Genomic DNA, 24,165 nt, shown 5'->3' on the forward strand with positions numbered 1-24,165 from the left:
TGTGTGTGTGTGTGTGTGTGTGTGTGTGAGAGAGAGAGAGAGAGAGAGAGAGAGAGAGAGAGAGAGAGAGTTACAGCATAAAAACTATTTCAGTACGCATGCTTGCATATGATACATAGTTTTTACTCTGGGGAGAAAGGTCTGCAAGGTGAAATACAGGCAGCAGCCACAAAGGACACTTACATTTATCCGGGCTGTGGAGTCAACTATGGGAGTGTCTTCCACCATTTTCACCCTTCCAGTGGTAGAGCAGCTAAATTAGTAAGAAAAATAGGATTATTATTATTTTTTAAATGTGGATATCTTTTTATCAGTTAAATTTCTATTTAATTTTATTAATTTAAAACCCTCCCAAAGGAACCCAAGGCAGCAAACAAAGCAGTAAAGTAATACAATTAAAAATAAAACAAAAACACATTTAAAAACCATTAAGAACATCTCAAGCCAAACAAGACAATTTTAAAACAGTCACCCACCCCCACCAGCTAATAATTTAAAAGTAGCCAGACACAGTTGGCAACATAAAAAGCTCTTGTCAACCCTGGCCTCCATATAAATTGTATCTGCTCTCATCTCTTTCTAGACTGTCCTCACCTTGGTTACTTAACTCAGCCCCTCAGAGCCTGTGAGGTTCTCTCCTTTCTATCAATTAAGTACTTTTGATGCTAAGATCCACACACCTGTTGACATTTCGCATCTTCTGCAATTATGCACACCTGCCTCACTTTATCTGGTAGGGGCCTTGTGCACCTTCAGGCCATACCTTAAGGCAGGTAGGTTATAAGGAATCTTTTTCAGCCTGGGCAAGTTTTTTCCCAGAGGCAACTGCAGGCAAATATGGATTTTGACTTTTTAAGGAAGGCTAGATCCTTCACACATCCTTTTCTACCCTCCATCCATGCAAGCAGGGAGCATTATCAGAGTTCAAGGTCACATTCCAGCCAGGGAAAAACAATCAAGGAGGGTGAGGCATATGGCTGAGGAGGATGTGCGGTCTAAGGAAGAGACCCTAAGGCCACATTTCAGGCCTGCGGTCCTGCCTTAAGGACAGAGCAACACCTCCACCTGTAAAATGGCTTCAGGTTGCCTGTGCTGCTGTTAAGCAGGACTGGGCTTGTTATAAAGTGGCAGCTGCTGAATTAAAAGTTCTATTTTTTATTATTGCCAGGGAAGGAGGAGAGGTCCTTATTGGACTTTCTTCCTCAGGTGCCAAAATTACCTCACCAGCCTGGGCACTAGGCCTCTTAACCAATGGTGTATGCTGTGTTTGCTTTACTGCCTCAGGCAGCAAAATGTATTGAGCTCAGCCCTGACTGGTTTCATAGTCCCTCTTTTTTTTACTCTTTCCCTTAGAGACACTGGGAATTGCAGTTCTCTGAGGAGAAATAAGGACACTTGAAGGAAATTTGTTAGACCCTCAGAAACTACAGTATTTTGAGTAGGCCCTAGGGCAGGCTTCCTCAACCTCGGCCCTCCAGATGTTTTTGGCCTACAACTCCCATGATCCCTAGCTAGCAGGACCAGTGGTCAGGGATGATGGGAATTGTAGTCTCAAAAACATCTGGAGGGCTGAGTTTGAGGAAACCTGCCCTAGGCCAAGGGTAACCAATGCTGTGCTTTTTGGATGTTGCGGACTACAACTCCCATAATTCCTTACCATTGGCCATGCTGGCTAAAGATGATAGGAGTTGGCCTCATCCGCACCATGCATTTAAATCAGTATCATACTACTTTGGCTTCCTCCAAAGAATCCTGGGAAGTGTAGTTTGTTAAAGGTGGGGAACCACCTTCCCCACCAAATGTTGCTGGACTATTGCTGCCATAATCTCTGGCCATAAGCCATCCTAGTTGGGGCTGATGGGAGTTGTTGTCCTGAAACATTGAGAAGACCACTGGTTCTCCATTCCTGGTATAACAATTTTATGATGATGTAGAGTTCAGCTTTTTGTTAATCTGAGGTAACTTCCTCCCAAGTGCTGGGGATAGCACACATAGGGACTATCCCATTTTATCTTCACAATGACTTTGCGAGGTAGAATAATAAAATTGTAGAGTTGTAAGGGACCTAGGGTCATCTAGTCCAACCCCCTGCAATGCAGGAATCTCGACTAAAACATCCATGACAGATGGCCATCCAACTTCTGCTTTAAAACCTCCAATTAATGAAAGTCCACCACCTCCTGAAGGAGGTTAGGTAAGACATATATTGGCTGGCCTGAGGTCATCCGCTGAGTTTCACAGAGATTTGAACCCAGGTTCCCCAAGGCCTAATACTCTAGGCGTTTTACCAGGCTGGCTCTTTTCTTTGGCCCTGAACATATTAGTGTTCAATGGCCAAGTATCTGATCCATCGTAGCTGCCACTTAACAGGGAGATATTTATAGAGCTGTGTTTCAGGACTTGAAATGGGAACACGTCATGCACAATGCATATGGAATAAATTTAACCAAAATCAAATTTTGATTAAATGTAATAAATATGATGGATTTGACTATGGATGCCCTTTTAGACGGCCTGTTCAAGGGGGTGGGGTGGGGGTATTTGAAGAAAGGTTGTCGTGTTGATCCAAAAACATACGTTTTGATTATCGCAGTAAATTCCAATTTCAGAGAATCCTGCAGGCAACTGGATTAATATTTTTGTACATGTCTTCAAAAGTTTCAGGGAGTGTGGGGGGTGGGGTGGGGTGGGGAGTTAACCCCTTAGCAACATTTAAGTGGCAACCTCAAGCACACTTAGCAGGAAGTAAGTCCCATTGAACACCATGGGACTTGCTTCCAAGTAAATTTATTTATTTATTTACAGCAGGGGCAGAGTACCTCAGCCCCTGGGCCAAATGCAGCCCTCCAGGCCTCTATATCTGCCCCCCAGGACTCTCCCCTAGGACATCTCCCTCAACAGCCCTGCTCTATGCCTTCCTTGAGAGCTTTTGCCTGGCTGGAATGTGTCATTGAATCAAAATAATGTGTGTGTTTGGGTTGTGCACCTCAAATGCTGCATCTTGTACAAAAGCATAAGTTATAAACACTTTTGCCTCTGGCCCTGCCCACCACTGACATGTGGCCCCTGGAAGGTTTCCCACAAGAGAATGTGGCCCTTGGACTAAAGAAAACATTTTACAAGATTTACAGAATGTGCATAGGATTAACTCAGATCTTTCCAAACTGTATGTCACGACACGTTAGTGTGTTGGCTGCAGTGTTTAATAGTAGTAGTAGTAGTAGTAGTAGTAGTGTGTAGGTGTGTTGTGCGAATGCTCCCTGCGCTCCTCCCAGGGCTGGAAAGGGGTTAGTTTCACCTCCGGTTTCCTAGGAAAACTGACTTGTGGGCCCAGGTGACCCACAAAATCTTGCTTGTGGTCTTCCCATCAACTGGCAATTTTGCAAGAACAGGATGGACCAGATTGGCCTTTAGCATAATTCTTCAGGACTCCTCTTATGTTCATTGTTTGGCTTCTCTATATGCTCACCCAAACATGTTCCCCCGAGATATATATATATATATATATATATATATATATATATATGCTTTCGTAGATTTTCACGGGTACAGGAATGCAGGTTTTGGTGTCTTCGGGTGTCTTCCCGTGTAAGAGTCGGGGTGTCTGTGCGACGTTTCGACGAGGTCTCACTCGTCATCTTCAGGCTGGTGCTTTCGGCTTCTTGTTCCAGTAACAAGAAGCCGAAAGCACCAGCCTGAAGATGACGAGTGAGACCTCGTCGAAACGTCGCACAGACACCCCGACTCTTACACGGGAAGACACCCGAAGACACCAAAACCTGCATATATATATATATATATATATATATATATATATATATATATATATATTTCTCATAATTTTAAAAACATTGGCCATATACCAAAGAAGAAGAAAGAATTTATGTACCCAATATATGGTCTACTTTAACATGGTTGCCTGTTGGTATATTTTATAAGACATTTCAGAGTTTGCCAGATATACATGTTCATTTCACAGTACACCCTGGTAATTTCATTCCCACCCCCACCCCCAAACCAATTTCCAACAGTGTAGGTATCTGATTTAAAACGACGCCATAAAATGTTGTTCAAATATTTAGATGTAAAGGATATAGCTATTATTTTTAAACTTATTTCAATCATACAGATTTCAGGCTGCTTCACATTTAAAATCAGAACAAGCCCAAAATAAAATCACAGTGACTTCCTCACTTGAAACAAAAAACCAAGCGCTGATGGAGGGTGAGCGAGTGGTCACTGGTGCTAAGAGGGGCTTTTTCGTGGATAGGTATAGCAGCCATGAGAACCAATAAACTTCTGCAATCACCAGGAGATTTTTAATCATGTGGAGATTCATTCACAGATGCCTCGTGTGAAATGATTCTAAGTTCCAAGTCTTGCTTGCTGTTCCCTAGATGGAAGGTGCTTGTAGCAGCTAGAAGAATGGGTGGCGCTACAGTCACTCAGAGGCTTCTGACCATGCAGATCCCTCCATCCCCTCCAAACTGCTCATGGAGTTACTTTATAGATTCAACAGTGTTACATGGCAAACCTTTTCCTGGGCTGTGCCATTCCAGGATGCAGGTGGAATGTAGTATCGTGTCTGAATGTTCGCCCATGGGGAGCACAAGATAACTCTCTTTACTTAGCAAAATCCTATGTGAAGCAGTTGAGGTTGTATGCATCCTTTAATTTTACATGCTAATTTTCTATCTAGATTTCTCTCCTCACCTCTGCCCCCAAGATGAGTGTCCCAACATGCAAGCCTGAAGCGGTTTGACCAGATAAAAACAGTAATAGCAGCAGCAATTTTCTAGCTATAAACCAAAACAAAGATAAAAGGTATTCGGAACTGATCCACAAATCTGTTACTTAATTTCCTAGCTGCCAATGCATAGTTTTCCTTGCCTAACTGTAAAAAAAAACCATACAAGCACATTTACTTGGTATAACAAAATCCTTCCTGTGGCTAAACTCAGAAAGATGTTCTTCACAGAGATCTTTCTATAGAGGACAACTGGGTGTGTTGTGAACATCTCTGCATATACTCATTTTACAAAATGGACAGAAACACTCTTCCAAGGGTACATTTTTATAGTGGCCTTTCCAGAAAGGCAGAGGGCATAGCAGTTCTGTAAGAGCAATTCCATGTGGGCCCAAAGTCATTAACTCCATATTGTTAGCTTTCTGATGATGTGTGTTAATACATGGATACAGCCTAGAAAATCCTGAAGAGATCCTGCAGCTTGTTAAGTAAAAAAGAGAGAGAGAGAAGTGGCGTATATTTTGGAAGAGATATCCAGCAGACTAACTGGTATCTAATGATGGAGAAGAGAGGGGTTACTCTTTTTAAAAGAAAGATAAAACTCAGGCAGTCGGATTGATCTCAGCAAGCAGTTCAGTAAGGACAGTTGCCCACCAATTGGAGTGTCTTTTAAACAGTTCTGGGGCAACACACTTTCATGTGGGACCTTATTAGGCTGAATTGCAGCAATCGGGAATTTAGCAGTGCATGGGTCTACTGGATCCTAAATAACATCACTTGATGCTGCAGCATATATACAGTGGTGGAATGTGGGGGTTGTGACCAGAGGTCTCTAAGTCCATAACTGTACAGGTTGGCCAGGGCAGATCTATTTAAATTACACCCATCCTTTCTAAAACTGCATCTACAGATAAGCATACACATGCTAGGAATGCAAATCTGTATCCTCTTTGGGGTTGTTGGGTTTTTTTTTTGGGGGGGGGGTGATGCCTTTCCATTTTTTCACAATATGCATATGGTCGCCCCAGTCAGTCTATCAGTGCAGTCCTAGGTATGTTGACTCCTATGGTGGCCTGAGATGCTTGCTCTTAGATAAAGGTTGCAACCTTGATTTAATAAATGCTTAAATGAACTTTAGGACGGGGGCGGGGGAGAGAACATGTTTTTCTTCCAGCCAAAGGGCCACATTCCTTCACAGGCAACCTTTCAGGGGCCATTTGCCAAAGTTGGGCAGGGCCAGAGGCAAAAGCAATATGACGTTTACCTTTCACAGTAGGTAATATCCCAACAGAGCAAAAATCAGAGGTTTATACATCACATCACATACATCTCTCTACATCCAGGCAAGCAAGAGGCATGCCAGCCTGGCAAAGGCACTAGAGAAAGGCACAAAGCAGGAGCAGCGACCGGAATGGCTTGGGATGAGTTCCAAGGGCTGGATGGAGAGGCCTGGAGGGCCACATTCATCCTCCAGGCCTGAGGTTCCTCACCTTTAGGAGAAAGGAGATCCTTGGGAACAAATGCATTTTCTCTCTACTACAGAATCGTAGCAGAGAATTGAAGATCATAAAAAAATCCTTAATCTTTTCAGCCTCATAGATATTTCATTTTGCTAAGAGTTTTCTTTCTACCTAGTTCTGACTGTATAAACACTGCAGAAGAATGTTTACAGAGATTATATACATTGTAAAGTGAGTTGAATTTATCAGAACGCGGTTTGTTGAAATAATTTGGTTTAATATAGAACCCACTTTAAAGCTGCTCAATAAGGGGTGGAGGGCCTTTTTTTTAAAAAAAGTTTTATTCTATTTTTTGACTATTATAATTATTATTGTTGTTGTTATTAGTTATATACCGCCCCATACCCAGAGGTCTCAGGGCAGTTCACAGAAGAAAATCAAAATATAAAACTACAAAATACATAATCAAATTTAAAACAACTCAATAACACCCCCCAAAAAACACATTTTAAAAGGGCATAGGATGTCAATCAAATCAAATGGCTTCTTACGGACAAGGTTGCAGTCTATATCAATGAACCACATTGACAGAGGATGTCTACTGAGAAGACAAACCCAGGCTACTTCTAGACTATTTTGTGGGTGGGATCCAGCTGCAAACCTAGAAATTCAGGTTGTGCAATTAAATCTTATTTAATTATTTTCCCTTTTCCACAACCCTTTTCCAATAGGATCTTTCCTTGTGACTTTCCAGTTTAGGAATGCTGATATATGCTGAAAGCACACAATCTTTTAAAGTCATTTTCCCCACCCTCCTCCTCCTCTTCCTCCTCCAGATACCTGCCAAGACAGAACAGAGCCCTGTTTCCCATAGAAGAAGGGATGCTGTCATCAACACCTCCAGCTGCTGAAGATTCACAGCAGCCATGTGCACTGCCAAAGGTGTTAGTGATGGCACCCACTGCTTGGAGGAAGAGGGACACACAATCCAGAACACAGGTGCTGGCAGGGACTCTTCTTCCCACCACCACCACCACCCAACCAATAGTTCGGCTTCAGAAAGAAACACTAGCAGATTTAGTTATCAGATAGTAGCAGTAACAACAGGCAACTGGGAGATGAGTCTCCCCCAACCTACTCCAAGATTTAGATGCTTTATCCACAATCTTCCCATTAGCTCGTGCCCCCACCCAGTATTTGGACTTCAGAAAGAAATGTTGGCAGATTCAGTTATTTTGTGGATACACTGGAAGTTAACAGCCACAACAAGCATCTGGGGAAATGAGGCTCTACCTCATCCAACCCATCTCCAGTTTCAAATACTTCATCCACCATCTTCCCACCAGCTGCTGGAAATAACAGTTCTTGTTCTTTTTCCTGAAGAATATCTGGGCTCCAGAAATAAACATTGGCAGATCTAATTATATAATGGATAGATCAGAAGACAACAGGCACCTGAGAAAATGAGGCTCCATCTCCCTCAGTCCACTCCCACTTTTAGATCTTTCATTTGCCATATTTCCCATCACATGCAACCTAATCTTTTAAAGTGGAGATGCCAGGGATTGACTTGGGGCCTTCTGCGTGCAAAACACTGCCCTCTGCCTCATAATCCATTGTCCACCTTGCCCAGTAATGTCTACTCTGACTGAAGGAACATCTGCACACCCATCGTTCAGCCTGGACACCAAACTCCAGCTCCGAGGACCTTCTGGTGGTTCCCTCATTGTGAGAAGTGTGGTTACAGGGGACCAGGCAGAAGGCCTTCTCAGTAATGATGACCACCCTGTGGAAAGCCCTCCCATCAGAAGTCAAGGAAATAAACAACTATCTGACTTTTAGAAGACATATGAAGGCAGCCCTGTATAGGGAAGCTTTTAATGTTTGATGTTTTACTGTGGTTTTATAATTTATTGGAATCCGCTAAGAGTGGCTGGTGCAACCCAGTCAGATGGGCAGCATACATACACATTAGTATTATTGTTGTTGTTGTTGTTGTTGTTGTTGTTGTTGTTGTTGTTGCAGCTCTCCATGATCTCAGATAAGGAAAGGATTTTTACATCAACTGCATTCTGATTCTCTTACCTAGAAATGCTAAGCACTTCTATGTTGTTGTGGTCCCAGGAGAAAACCATTTGTTGAAGAAGGTGTTGACTTCTTCCTCTTCCCCTTCTCCTTGGGACTGCTAGGACGATAGGCTGGGAGCCCAACAGCAGATGGCACCAGAGATAATGACAGGTGAAGCCAACTATTTCTAGTTCTGTCCTCCTTCCTCCTGAGTTCTACAAGGGCAACACTGAGACGAAGGAGGAGGAAACTGGCAGCCAGTGCTGCCTCCTGGACTGGTCATTAAGTAAGAAGACAGGCAGATGAAGGCTGGCTGAGGGCAGACTGTGCTTGGTGGGGCAGTGTGCAATTTCCCCTAATAGACCACCATCCAATGCTGAGCTGTTTTAGCAGTGAGGTTCTCACTTCAGTGTTTTCCCCCCCTATATGCTTTCTTAATCTGCTGATGCTTTTTACTTGTGCATTAAAAGTGGCATTTTGGAGGAACGGCAGTGAGTGAAGAGCGGATGGACATAGGAAGCTGCCTTAACACTGAGTCAGACCATTGGTCCATCTATCTCAATATTATCTATACTAACTGGCAGCCAGATTTCAGACAGGGAGACTTTCCCCAGCCCTACCTGGTGATGCTGTTAGGGACTGAACCTGGGACCTTCTACATGCAAAGCAGATACTCCACCACTGAGCTACGGCCCTTCACATGAAGGTCTGGAAGACAGAGAGCTCCCAGAGCTCAGGGTTTTGGCCTGAGACTGAGGATCTTGTGGACCACCTTTGACCATTCTGAGTGCAAGAAAGGGAGGGGGGAGCCAGACTAGCAGGAGATGAGTGAAAGGGTGAATACTGCTCCCCCCACTCACGCCTGAACAAGCTTCTTCTGTGATTCTCTGCTAGAAGAACTCAGCTCTCTTGGGGAAGTAACATCCTCAAGTTCCTGCTTTTCCACATCAGATCCTGCTGTTTACGTGGTGCTTTGGTCCATGAAAAGCAACAAGACAGCAGGAGGTTTTTCCACCTGAGATGCCAGAAGTGAGGTCTGTTTCTGGACTTTTCCTACCCCCTGCCTGCCTCAAAATATCCTCTTAACATCTGTTTCCTTGATTATTTGCACTGTTTATCAAAATATTAGCACCCAAGCTTTTCCCGTTCATAAATCCCTGAGGTAGCAAACAAACTGCTAATGAACAAATGCAAAATATTGAAACAGTAAGCATATCAGGAGAACAAACAGGCAAATTAATGTGACAATGAACGTTCATCCTGGTATGATTTCAGGTTTTCATACACCTTTCGCTTAGTCATCTGTTCATCCCACACATAATAAGTGGGATGCTGGATCAGGCCAGATAGCAGCAAGAGACAGCGGGCAGAGCAATTTAAGGAAAGCGGGGAGTTTTAAGCAGCTACGGTTAATAGGCACAGTGAGAAATAAGGGCCAAAGAGTAGGGGGCTGTGGATCAGAGCCTTAAAAGGGCAGGGAACCCGTGTTGGGTCTGGAAAAAGGGGTGCATGCTTGTAAACTTCACCTTGACCAGCGGCATTCCCAGAAATTCTGCAGATAAATTGGTTGGAAACGCTGGCCAGATTTCCATGCATTTGCCGATTTAATTGGTTGGAGGAGGTGGAGATGGACTCTTCCCCACCTCTCCTGTTAAAAACACGGCATAAACCTTCACAAGAAGCTTCCAGAAGGAAAAAGGGGGAAAGGTTACCCAAAGCAATCAGAGCTGCGGTGCCAAGGAGTCTGCAGCCAACCCTGCGCCAAACTCACTCGCTTGCTCAAGCCTTTTGGGAAGGAGAAACAGACAAATAGATATATATGTGTGTCTAATCTCGGAAAGGGTTGCAGTTGATCTGCCCCCATTTGCAGATAGCATAGGCAGAGGAGGAGAAGGACTGCTAGGCTCCAGAGAAGCTGCAGGGAGACGTTTGGTGGTGGCAGTGGCAGACGGCAGCAATGCTTTGGAGAATAAGGACTCTCTCCATCTCTCTCCGACTTTTGCTGCAAAGCTTAAAGCCAGAATGTGACCCTCAGCCTGCGCACTGTGGTCAGAACAGCCAGGACTTTGTGTTTTTTATTTATTTTATTTATGATACGCATTCCTTTAGTTACTTATTTAAGAGATCAGCCTCTTCAATCAAACCCCTAAGCAGCATTTCCATGAATGTAAATAAATAAAACGGCACCCAAACTGTTCAAATGACACATACTAATAACCAGTGCTTTTTTTCTGGGGGTAGGCAGGGGTACGCATATCCCTAAACATTTTGAAAATCTAAGTTTGGCCTCATTGAGGGGTAGTATTTCAATATGAGTAGGAAAATGAGAGTACTCCTAAATATTTTTTAAGGGAAAAAAGCACTGCTAATAACACACTGAAAACAAATCAAACAGAGAGTATACTGGTACCTCCAGATCTGGGACAGTGCGTTAATGGAAAAATTACCAAGATATACCCAAACATTCTTGGCTAATATGCTTATGAAGGACAATTGGCTGGAAGTATAATGCTGTTTTTGAAACAAAGCAAAACACAAAACAAAGCTCTCAATGCCATCTCTATTCTTTGTTAATCCTCCTTCTTCCTTCCCACCTACCACTTACGGTATTTCTGTCTCATTTTGCTGTCAACATTAGATTGTATGCTGCTAGGGGACTGTGACATATATTTGCTTATGTTGATCCACGAAACACCACCTAAATCAATGACAATTGACTCCCATCACCCCTGACCATTGCACATTCTGGGTGAAGCTGATGGGAGTTGGAGTCTGATGACACTGGGAGTACACCCATCCCTCTTTTACCAAAATGCAGCAAGTACTCTTCTGCATCAGCTGCAGACATAAAATTATGTATGTCCAGCTGAACTTGTAGCTTCACCCCAAGGCGAGAATCTGACAAGAGCTGGCCTTACCATTAGTCTGCCTAATGTTCAGGGAAGTTTTTAATGTGTGACATTTTAGTGTATTTTTGGTCTCTGTGGAAGCCGCCCAGAGTGGCTGGGGAAACCCAGCCAGATGGGTGGGCGGGGTACAAATAAATTATTATTATTATTATTATTATTATTATTATTATTATTATTATGCCTGACTCAATTGTCAGATTTGGGGGCTGCCGTAAACAGACAGTAAAACTGCCCGTTATTAGGATATTTTTACTGTCATAGGGGAAGACTGCTATTTTTGGTTTTTCTGTCTTAGGCTGTTTCTCTACTGCCCTGCCTCAATTCTAGCTTTTAAATACAGACTCCAGACACTCAGGATTAAAGTACAGTATGAGCCTGACAGCAAACAAAAACCACTTTCTTTGCTAAAGCATTTTGTCGGTGGTGATGCTGGTGATGCTAATTTGCCGGACAACGGCGAGATGCTAAGGAGTGAAACTAAGAGTAATATGATGGAAATTGCGGGAGAAGGACACACTCCCCCTAGTGGTGGGATCACCAACATTCCCGGATGACATTATTTAAATATATATGGGTGCTTTGCTTTTAGGCAAGCAGGGCAGGCAGATTTCTGCAAAGCAGAGGCTGTAAAATTCAGAGTGCTGGATATCTAGAGCAGGCAGGATGGGCAAGGCCCTGGCTTATGGGCTTCCTTGAAGCATCTGGCTGGCCACTGTTGGCAACGGAGTCCTGGAATAGGTGGCCCTGAGTTCAGATCCAGCCAAGGCAATCCGTACACTGTGGCTGCTGTAAGACGGTCACTTTATTCGATGTGTGTTCAGTTAGATATTGGAAATTTATAATTTGTGCAGTTATAAGGTGGGTGGCCTCTCCAGTATAACAAATCAACTTTTTTTTGTGGATAGGAAATTGACCAGACAATGCACTAAAAAGTGTGGGATGATGGGAAGGTGTATAACCTCTGCAAACAAATCAGGGTGAATGTTCCTTGCTGCATGCACTCCCCTGAAATAAATCAGAACAAATGCTCTACAAAGGGCAAGCATCAATCAAGCTCCATGGAAGCAAATTGGGTTGAATGCACAATTAAACAGGTTGGCTGTGTTTTTATTCCCCTCATCTGTGCAGGTAGTTTTCAGAGCTGCAGGAAAAAACCCCTAAACAAATCATACCTACAGGATGCTTTCAAAATATTGAAGGTTGGTGTAATGCATTTCTTCTGTTTATGGGATCTCTTGATTTAATATGGAAGGCAGTGTTCATAAGAAGATAAAAATTGGCTTTGCAGCATCAGAATAAGCAACATTGAAGTCCAATGTCAAACAGGAACAATCCATACCCTCTGTGGCCTTCTTAGGAACACAGGAAGCTGTGAATAATAACAACAATAATAATTTCATTTATTAATTGCTTCCCAGGAGGCAATTTGAAGTGATTTACAATATTATATTTATCATTGATTTATTAACTGCCTTCTAAACAAGCATCTCGGGTACAGATTTAAATATAATGTTATTAGTCATTAACAATATGTCATATATAAAATAGTTACATCTTTATGAAAACAATTTAAAACAATTGCATGTGAAACACTTAAAAACAACAACTCTAAATATAGAAAGAAGTTCTAAACAGCAGCATACTTGAACCATTTCAGATGCCAGAGAGAGTGATAGGCAGAGAAAATAAGATAAATTCCTATTTATCCACTTCCAGACCAGTCACAGCAGTTCTTGCACTGGATGCTTTCTTTAAAAAAATAAGGGGGGGGGGAGACTAGACTACTGCAGAAAGAAAAAAGACTGGACTACTGCAATGTGCACTATGTGTGTCTTTTGCTTCATCTGGAGCCTACAGCTAATGCTGAATGCTGCAGCATATTTGCTAGCAGGTATAAGACTCTGCCAGCATACAACACCTGTACTGCGGAGACATGCCATGGCTGCTGATTTGCTGCCAGGCCAAGTTCAAAGTGTTTCTGTGAGTTTCTATTAACAACTTGAGACAAGGTTTACCTGTGAAACCACCTTGCCCCATATACATCCACTCGACTGCTTTGATCTGCAGAACTAACACTGTTTCAGGTGTCACCTGTCAGGAAGGAACTTTCCAGCACCTGCTAAAAGCATTTTTGTTTAGACAAGCCTGCCCAGAGAAGATGCAGAATGTTTACATGTGTTTTAATCTGTTTATTGCCAATTTTTATTATTGTCTGAATGCTTTTAAGTTTTTTTTTTACTGATAATTTTATTGCTTTACTCTTCTTGTAACCCATTTCGAGGCTTTCTTTTGTTTTTTTTTAGTAAAATACAATAAATAAATTCACCCAGCATTCCAGCAGCACAGTCCTATGTCTACTCAAACGTAATTCCCATTGAGCTCAATTGAGCTTTGCTTATTTCCAGGAGACTGAGTATAGGATTGCAGCCTAACTGTATGGGCTACTGGGTGGTTAAAGCGCGCTCCGTGCTCCAAAAGAGCACCCTTGTTTTCTTAAGAGTTTACATAAATCCGGAGAGATACAATAGCGATGTAATTTGCTAACCTGTTTTCAACGGGAGGTTCTGTCAATCTGGATTTTGACATTGGGCGACATCTGGTGGCAGGATGCAGAATTACCTGACCATTGCTACCCTCTGTCCTTTGAGATTGCAAAAGGCACGACATAAAACGCCCGCACAGAAAGGTTATTAAACAAGAAGCAAAACTCAGCCTTTGAAGACTGAAACGCCAAGCTTTAATGTTGTTAGCAAAAAAAAAAAAATCATTTTTGCTATCAGCCATTTAAAAACAAACGGGATTGCAGAAATTAAAACTTCATTTAGAGAGCCACCAAACACATTCTCTACCACATTGAGAAAGGAGCAATTGTTAGCGAGTGTTTCTTTATACAGAAGGATCAACAGCAAAGTTTGCTAAATAAAACAAAACAGAAAGTTTATAATCAGAATAATGGGATCTGGTTTTTATTTCCCTAGTTCTACTAGGAATGGGGGGTAGGGTGTTATGTAACCAAATATTTTTTTCTCCAGCCAGGAGAGGATAGATATGAAATTTAGGAGACCGTGACTTGAAGATCTTAGCATTTCTGTTCCTTGTCTTCCCACCACTGCCTCTATTAACCCTCTTGCAGGTCTGGAAGCTTCACTCTGGTTCCCGTGGAGTACATGATTTGACAGTACATCATAATAAAGCTTGAACACAGAGGCATTTTCCTACCCACTCCATTCCACATAAAGAAGCCAACCATTCTAACAGTTGCATCTTACTTTTTCGGATCACAGAAAGCTGCTTTATGCTGACTCAGAGCATCTGTCCATCTCCTTCAGTATTGCCAACACTGATTGGCAGCTGCTCCCCAAGTTTTTGGACATGGGACATTCTCAAATCTGCCTGGAGATGCTGGGGATCAAACCTGGCACCTTCTGCATGCAAAGCGATTGCTCAACCTCTGAGCTCTGGCACTATCAACATTGGCAACAGGATGGCATCCTCCGCAGCTGAAGGGATACAGGTTAGGTGGCACAGAGCACGCAGCTCTGCCCTATGACACCTTGGCAGGAAAAGCCACAGACCCACATTTTTATCATTTGTTTGTTTAATTTCTACATACCACCCTTCATCCGAAGAGCGCAGGGCGGTTTGCAATATAAGAACACAAAATACATAACAAACAGTAACACACATAGAGAGAGACACATTTAAAGGCTGTAGATTGTTTAATCAGCCAAAGGCCTGGGTGAAAAGAAATGTTTTTTGCTTGACATCGAAAGATATGCAATGAAGGCAACAGGCGAGCCTCCCCGGGGAATAATAATTTTGAAGTAATAATACAGATAATTATTTAAAGAGGATCCCCCTCCAAAATTTAGCCCAGAGTCAAAAATTACCCAAGTGCGCCACCTAAAGGTGGGCCTCCTCATCAGTCCTGATGTCTCCATGGGGTGGGTACATTAGATTATTTCCAGAGCCCCAATCCTAACAAAGACCTTACAATTCAAACAGAAAGGGTCATTGCTTTTGGCTTTACAATTTTTGTAAGTCTGACAAAATCTAGGTTAAGAGGACTGATTGGGGTACCCTTATATTCCACCTCGACCACCAAGATGCACTGATGGGGCATTTCTGGGGGTCCCCCACATCTTGGAAGTTTGGATGGCCTTTAGAGTAGCAGGCTGTAAAAGGGTTCCCCCTACACCCAGTTTGGCAGGATGTCTCTAAAGAGCTATTTTTTAGGCAGGCCTTTACAGTATGATTTTTTTCACTTATGTTTCACATAAGGCTTAAAGGTATTGTATCCTTAACCTACAAGCATTTTCTGTAAACATAATACTATAGGGGAGAGAGAGAGAGAGAGAGAGAGAGAGAGAGAGAGAGAGAGAGAGATTCTTTAAATTTCTGTGGTAATGTCAATAAATAATGTAATGCAAAGGATTTTTAAAAAATAATCTAGATGTTTCTGACCGTTTTCTGTAGTCATGCATTCATTCTATTTAGAAGAATTTTATAAACAACAGATAGAAAATCAAATCAATAATCTACACTGAATTCTGAATCACTAAAATGGAAGACAGCAAGAAACCACTCTTTGCCCACTTTCATGACAGAGACATCATTCTTCCTGCACAATCTTCCTTGATTAAGGCTGGCTTCTAATCTCATGCGGGCTATGCCTGTCCTTCAGATCACTTGTAAGTACTACTCATGAGTATCTGCATTTTTTGGCCTGTTCACTAGAGCTACAAACTCAGTAACCATTATTGCTCTAAAGTAGGGGTAGGGGGAGCCCTTTTCAGACTGGGGGCAGCGTTCCATTGTGGGCAACCTTCTGGCGGTTGCATGTCATTGGTGGGTGGGACCACATGTAAAAGTAGGTGTGGCTACAAGCAAAAGTGGGTGGAGCAATGGAGGGCAGACTACCTTCCAGCCGTGGAAAAGTCAGGTTTCAAGCTCAAACATTTATTGCCATTTGGATACAAGCTCAAACATTTATTGCCACTTTGGACATGGCCCACCTTGGAAAAGCAGCATACAGCTAAATTAAAAATGTGCTTAAGGTTCTGTGCACACTGTACATTGACAGCACATGGCTTCCCCCAAAGGATATGGGGAACTGTAGTTTGTTAAAGGTGTTGGGAATGTAATTGTGAGAAAGGTAAGCTACGATTCCTGTGATTATACTCAGCAACTAAATATGAAAAAAGAAGTGTTTTTTAAAGACAATTTTTAAAATAAAGCACGCTGTGATGGGAGGACTTAGGAGTCCTGGGGGAAATGGTGGAGTGTGAAATAATATTTTACTATTTTACTTCCTTAACCTTCCGTTACATCAGGAACTGTTTATAAATTAGATGAGCTCTGACAATATCGTCAAGCAGATAAAAGAAAAAACTCTCATTTCCAGAGACTCAGTTAAGATATGAATATAGTCAAATGTTCCTGACAAGAGGAAGCATTTCATGGAACAGATACACACATATATTTCCTCCCTCAGAATTTCCAATTTCGCCTTATGAGGCCGTGGGAAAGAACAACAATCTGGACATGTTCAGAAGAAGAAGAAGAAACCCCAACAAATTAATGTGTGTGCTTTTTAAATGATCCTGGGGAAAGCAGCTTTTTAAACAACATTTGTACTGGGCTCCTGCGCCTCTTGGCTCTTCTCCACCTCACTGCCAGCATGCAGCTGTGATGATGGGGAGCCAGCAGGAATTTTGGGTGTTGTGCAGTCACAGGAGTTAGGCACACAGGAAGCTGACTTATACCAAGTTGGTCTATTTGGCTCAGTATTGTCTACACAGGCTAGCAGCGGAATTTCAGGCAGTCCTAACTTGAAGATAAGCAGCGACTGAACCTTCTGTGTGCAAAGCAGATGCTCTACAACTGAGCAAAGGAACAAAGGAAGTTGAGCCAGAAGGGAAGGTCTGTCTTCTACCATTACAGAAGGGGTGGGAAACCTCAGGCCCAGGAGCCCAAATGCAACTATCCAGGTCTCTCTCTTTGACCCACAGAATTCTCCTCAAGGCACACCCTTAAGTGTCTTTGCACCCTGAATGCTTTTGCACGACCAGAATATGTATTTGAGTTCTGATGGTGCTTCTTGCTTGCCTGGATGGAGAATAAGGAGGCTTTTGCAAGTGTGTGTATGAACTAGCCCAGGGACTATAACCAATCATCCCTAGCTACCAGGACCGGTGCTCAGGGATGAAGGGAATTTTGGTCCAAAAACAGCTGGAGACTCAAGTTTGGGAAACCCTGAACTAGCCTGTTGTGCAAAAGAATAGAATGTACGTTTGTCACTCTGCCTCGGTTTCCTCTAGTCGTGCCCACTGCTAACAAGTGCTCCCCAGAAAGTTGCCTCTCAGACTGAAAAGGTTCACACCACCTGCACTGCTGGCTCCGCACTGACACTGTGCCAATTTGCAGCTAAAGGGGGGTGTCTAAATTGCAACGAAATGGTTTTGACTGTTGCTCAATTTGTGGAGACCACTGTACTATAGAAACAGGAGTTGTAAGCGCATGGAAGGGCAGAAGCGGCCGAATAGATCTGCACCACAGTTTCCTGGTGCATTTGGAAATTCAAGCCATGCTTTGGGTTTTCAACCATGGTTAGCGCAGTCTCTTAATAGGGAGGCGCCATGTATATAAAAGGCAAAGGCCAAAACAAAAACAAAGGCAGCTGTGTTGGTCCATAAGAAAACACTCCTAAATCCACAGTGACCTGATATACTGTTGTAGTTAAGAGAATGAGGAAAGGCCTGGTTCAAACCTTACTCATTAATTCCCGAAGGAGCCCAAAACAAGCTACTATCTCTCAGCCTCAGTCTTCCATCTGTACTCTGGGGATAAATGTTTTATTTATTTAAAACTTTTCTGTACTGTCTTCATCAAAATTTAATTCCAGGGAAGGTTGACAAAAATTAAAATACAATATAGTCACAGTTGTAGAAAGAAAGCTGTATGTTACTTTCATAAAAATGTGCATTTCATGCACTTCCCCCTAATGTATGCATTTTTGCACATAAATTTGGTCAGGAAGCAGCACTGCAAAATTCAGAGTACTGTAGTGCCAATTTCAAAGGATACCCACATTTTGGTTTGCATATTGTTTTGGGAAATGTGAACTGGGTTCAGATTCCTATGCAGCCATGAAGCTTGTCGATTGGTGCTCTCCCTTGCCTAGTCTACCTCCCAGGGCTGTTGGGAAGATAAAAATAGGGCAATCCTCACACATGCCATGCTGAGCTTCTTGAAGGAAGGACACAAATGTTATTGATGGATAAATAGATGCTGTCTTGAATGAAGGCACCCCCTTTTGTCAGCTCTTCTGAAATGAATTCCCAGTCACTTGAAGCAGCCACCAGTCACTCATCCTCTAATGAGTGCCTTTTAAAAAAAGAGAAGAACACAGCAAAAAGAGACCTTGAAGTATCTTAACCTCCGTGACCTTATTAATAACTTGTGAAGAGCTTGGCAGCATTGGTGCAACTGCTTTAATTATACAGCTGACAGCAATGGGAGGAGATGAAAAGGAAAATGTACACAGGTCCTGCCGTGTTTGGACCTCACAGACTAACAATAATAATAAAAATAAATAACAAGGTAATTCTAAGCAGGTTTACTCAGAAGTAAGTCCAATGGGACTTACTCTGTACTAGGTATCATTATCACTATTAATATTGGTGCTTGGTAGACACAACACAAGAGGAAAAGGACTAGGGAGGGAAGAGGAATGCAAGCATCAGAGCAGTTTCTTCTTCACTGGACGATGGATGGGATCAGGTCTGATCTCCCCTTGGAGATCATGGTAGCCAGAATCATTCAGTTGATCAGAACACTTAGGCTGTTTAGGCATCCTAGAAAGGCTAAATGTGATAGAGACATAGTCCAAGCCTGAAATGGAAGCCTTAAAATAAAGGCTGGAAAGAATTCAAGGGAATTCTCATGCCACCCTGAAAGTTGAGTTTTATTTAATACCTCTACTCCTTGCCTTTCCATGAAAAAAGGCCCAACAGCAATGAATTTTCTCTAGGAGCAAAGGAAGCTGCCCTGATTATACCATTGAGTCTACCTAGCTCAGTATTGTCGACACTGACTGGCAGCAGCTCTCCAGGAGGAGAGGGACTTGTGGGATTTTTCCGTCTCAGGTGCTAAAATATCTTGGGGATGGTGCACCTTGGAATTGCAAAGAAGGAGGGGGCACCATTGCTTTGCCCCCAGCAGCAAAACATCTCAGCCAGGGTTCCTTTAAAAATATTTTTCAATAAAATTAATCAGTGCACAAGATAGGCCTGTGCAGACACACACAGATACAGACACCGACATTGTCCGTCCACCCCAGATAGATGACCTCAGACAAAGGCTGGCTATCCTTGAGTGTGCAATTGCTGTTAATTGGGAGATAACAGACGGGGACAATGGCGCTCTAGGGCGAACTGGGGGCGGGGAGGGGGAGAAAATAAGTTAAGACAAACACAAGCAGGGCTCTTCTAATTGGGAGCCGCGCCTGATGGATCAACCCGCTTTCTCTTTGTCCAGGAGCCAGGAGGGGCCTCATATTGAGGAAGAAGGCGTCAGCCACTGACTCCTGGACAAAGGACTGTCTGCTGCCAGCAAAGCCAGGCGTCCATCTCTCCCCCCCCCCTTGCGCCCCACCAGCCTTTCTCACCCAAATCTCAGAAAATTATTAACCCCTTTCTGGGAGGCTGAAGGATATTCCAGACTCATTGGGACAGGGCAGTAAAATCAGCAAGATGTTTGATGAACCAAATTTGTAAGGACGTCAGAAGAGACCTGCTGGTGGACCAGCAGGAAACCCCCAAACAAGACTTGAGAGCAACAACAACTCTCCCTTTTTAAGAAAGCCAGAACTGTATTACTGACAACCTACATCTTTGGTTCCACTTGTGCCTTTGGACAAATAGGTTTGGCAGGGTGTTGTTGTTTTCTAAAGGTTTTTGTTTTTTGTTGGATTTTTTTAGTTTTCAAAAAGAAACAAAACCCCCCACCAAACCCGTTTATCAGAGAGAAAAATAGGATGATGTTTTCCAACAGCTGGTTGCAACATCTGCCTAGATAATTTTCCAGCCTATGTAATTCCCAGGCAAATTGTCTTCAGGGGTATTCAATGCCCTTCCTCGGTATCTTATATAAATCATATTGCTCTCCCTCCTAAGAGCTCAAGGTGGTACACATCAATTCATTAAATGTATAGCCTGCCCTTCCTCTCAAAGGAGCCCGGGGCAGCAAACACACTAAAAAATCTATTTTAAAAAAACCTGTTCCAATACTGAGGCAGACTGAGAAAGATGTCTCCTTAAAAGCTGTGTTGGAAGAGGAAGGTCTTCAGGAGGAGTCAGAAAGGCAACAGAGATAATAATAATAATAATAATAATAATAATAATAATAATAATAATAATATTTTATTTATACCCTGCCCTCCCTGGCCAGAGCCGGGCTCAGGGCAGCTAACACCATAGGCACCGACTCCATGGGGCCTGAGGGGGCCCGAGCCCCCTCAAAAATTCGTTTGGGGGGGCTCCGCCCCCCCAATAATCTCGGGCGCCCCTCCAGCAGAGGGCTACCGCCGCCCCTCCGCCAGCCCAAAATGCACAGGGTCGGGCTGCATGCCTCCTACCCTCCCTCCCGAGCAAAAGCTCCACCCAATTTCCTTCGGAGCTGATTAATAGGCGCAGCACGCTCTCCCCTATTCGCTCACGAGGAGGCGGCACCACTTTATCTACATATTCATGAGCTTATTTATTATTCATGAGCTTTCGCGGGCTCCCCCAATATTTTTTATAAGTCGGCGCCCCTGGCTAACACCAATAAAGAACAGTAAAAAACATAATGGGGGGGGACCAATTTAAAATACAGGTTAAAATGCAATTTAAAATGCAGCCTCGTTTTAAAAGTAGCCGATAAATCAAGACCATAAGGGGAGGGAAACGTAAGGGTCAGATGGTGCCTGTCTGATATTTAACATAGTTGCCCACCTACACTTATCCACATGACAGCCCCATGAGGTAGATTTGGCTCAGAGTCTGCGACCGGCTCATGGTCCTCCAATGAGCTTCATGGCTGTGTGGGGATTTAAGAGCCTGACCTGAGTGCCATAACCTTTTCCCTACCTGTGATAGCCATCTTTAGAGATTTGAAGGTCTGTCACATGGAAGATGGAGCAAGCTTGTTTCCTCCTACTGCAGAGGGCAGGAGCCTTGAACCAATGGGCCTGATGGGAAATTGTAGGCCCATTTACCAAAAGGCCCCCCTTTGCCTCTACCGGGGGACTCGGAGTAGGTCCCTCAGTTGGCCAATGGGCCTGCCTGGTTCCCCTGTGTCTTCTGGCCTGAGGGCCTCAAGTTATCCACCTCTGTATTAGACTTATAGATTGCTTCATATTTTAAAAAATATATATTAACACTTCATGGCTGAGTGGGGATTTGACATAAGGACAGCCCTGCTGTTGGGCACGTTTCCGGAATTTTCTACACGTTACCTGAACGCCACCTTGACCATCATAGTGCAGGGAGGGTTCTGAGGGCAGTAAGCGAGGGAAAACTTGGCTGCGTGTGTGTGAGAGAGAAAGAGCTCAAAGCATATGGGGAGGAATAATAATAATAATAATAATAATAATAATAATAATAATAATAATAATAATTTATTATTTATACCCCGCCCATCTGGCTGGGTTTCCCCAGCCACTCTGGGCGGCTTCCAACCGAATATTAAAAACAATACAGTGGTGCCCCGCAAGACGGAAAACTTGCTAGACGAAAGAGTTTTCCGTTTTGGAGGTGCTTCGCAAAACGAATCTCCTATGGGCTTGCTTCGCAAGACGAAAATGTCTTGCGAGTTCCTGCGGGTTTTTTTTCCCTTTTCCCCCTTTTTCTAAGCCGCTAAGCCGCTTATCAGCTGATCCGATAAGCTGATAAGCTGCTAATAGCGCTAATAGCGCTAATCCACTAATCCGTCAATGGGCTTGCTTCGCAAGACGAAAAAACCGCTAGACGAAGAGAATCACAGAACGGATTCTTTTCGTCTTGCGAGGCACCACTGTACAGCGTCAGACATTTAAAACTTCCCTAAACAGGGCCACCTTCAGTTGTCTTTTAAAAGTAAAATAGTTGTTTATTGCCTTGACATCTGCTGGGAGGGCGTTCCACAGGGAGGGTGCCACTACCAAGAAGTCCCTTTGCCTGGTTCCCTGTAACCTCACTTCTCATAATGAGGGAGCCACCAAAAGGCCCTTGGAGGTGGACCTCAGTGTGTGGGGCTGGAGGATGGGGGTTGAGACTGAGGACTGAGGCTGTTTAGGGCTTTAAAGGTCAGCACCAGCACTTTTGCGCGGAAACATACTGGAAATGTACTGGGAGCCAGGAAGGACAGATATTGGCGGATCTGTTAAACATTCAGCCCCCTGCCTCCCGCCCTGTGCTGTGCAGGCTGGCAGGTGTGCCTTCAGCTCTGTTGCAGCAGAAAAATCTCACACGCCCGTTTGGTTAAGCAGCGGAGATCAAGCTGTGCCGGGAGACGCCGTCCGCTTCAAGCTCCAGCTCGCATGCTTGAGTTCACATGGTTTCACCAGAATTGGTCTTGCACAGCTTTTCTCCCCTGCAAGATTCCCATTGCATAGGTGCATCGCCCAAATCTCAACAGCCACCACCATTTTCCATTTCTTCATCGCATGGGGTCGGACTGGATGACCTTTAGGGTCCCTCTGGACTCTACAATTCTATGATTGATCAAGATCACGCAAAAGGCGCACTCCATTCTTACGAGGAATGGGCAAGCATTAATTTTACTTTGTTTCTTAGTCTTTTAAGTTCCATTTGCCACATTTGTGATCTTTCTTAAAGCAACTCCTCAGGAGGATTAATCGGCATTTCACTGTTGTATGTCATTTTCACCAACGCATGCATTTTTGCACACAGTGTTTGGCCAGAGAAGGGGATCGCAAAATGCTGAGAAGTGCACATTGTTTCGGGAAGTGCAGAACAGGTAGGCCCATATTAAAAGGAGAACCAAACTGAATTTGTCCCCTTGAACCCCCAATTCTTACACCGCCAAATGGTGAACCATATTCAGCCTGAGGGCCGCATTCCTTTCTGGATAACCTTCTGGGGTCCACATGCCAATAGTGTGGAGGGGCAGAATTGAATGATTGTCATTGGAGGAGCATGCAGTTTCCCACCCCAAAAAGAACCAACCAAAATAAATTGGGGGCCAGAGATAGCTCAGTCGACAGAGCACGAAATTCTTAATCTCGGGGCCGTGGGTTCAAGCCACACATTGGGCAAAATATTCCTGCATTGCAGTGGGTTAGTCTAGATGACCCTCATGGTCCTTTCCAACTTTGCAGTTCTGATTCTGTGAAAAGCCAGAGGCTTCCAACCCATATCCTCTATCTTGGCTGAGCACAAGTTATTGCCAGAGTTCAAGGGCTCATTCCAGCCAGACAAAAGCAATGGAGAAGGAGGGGCAGCGGCACCAGGGGAACTCCCTGAGACTTTCCCAAGGGCCAGATAGAAATGCCCGAGGGACAGCGTTTAACCTCCCCCCTGCTTTACAAGGGAGGTTGTGCAGATTTCAACTAGATATCACATTGTAAGTACTTGAAAGCATTGTATAAATGTTAAGCAGAGTTAGTTTTTATTTATTTCCCCCTTGACTGGCCTAGATTCTCACAAAGCTTTCATAGGCTGCATGCACACCATCCATTTAAAACTAACGACTTTTTTCTAAGAATCCTGGGAACTGTAGTTGACCCTCTCCCAAAGGCACAATTCCCAGCATCCTTAACAAACTACAGTTCCTGGGGTTATTATTTGAGAGTATGGGGATGTGGTTTAAAACGATGCACTTGAAATGTTTGGTGGTCTGTATGTCACCATTGTTACAACACTAATTAGGCTTTGTCAGCAGAGGGCGCCCTCTTCATAAGGAGCCAGCCCCCCTGGCTTTTTCCTCTCCTCTTTCCCAA

The 24,165-nt window shown here is 43.6% G+C and overlaps 1 protein-coding gene across 8 annotated transcripts in view; it reads right to left on the bottom strand.

Annotated features, from left to right (window-relative positions):
- TBX4 (T-box transcription factor 4) overlaps window positions 1–21,477 on the bottom strand; it is a 126,811-nt gene extending 105,334 nt beyond the window's left edge. The window contains exons 1-4 of one of the 8 annotated variants that reach the window (XM_082201829.1): window positions 21,314–21,477; window positions 18,372–18,569; window positions 12,360–12,552; window positions 184–253 (exon numbers count right to left, since the gene is read on the bottom strand). In XM_082201829.1, the coding sequence (XP_082057955.1) occupies window positions 184–253; window positions 12,360–12,397 (108 nt within the window). In that variant the 5' untranslated portion in view covers window positions 12,398–12,552; window positions 18,372–18,569; window positions 21,314–21,477. The other 7 variants (XM_082201828.1, XM_082201835.1, XM_082201831.1 and 4 more) reach the window with 7 other exon arrangements.
- Between the last annotated feature and the right edge of the window lie 2,688 nt (window positions 21,478–24,165).

The sequence above is a fragment of the Podarcis vaucheri genome (assembly GCF_965113315.1).
Source record: "Podarcis vaucheri genome assembly, chromosome: 15".
Classification (NCBI taxonomy): Eukaryota; Metazoa; Chordata; class Lepidosauria; order Squamata; family Lacertidae; genus Podarcis; species Podarcis vaucheri.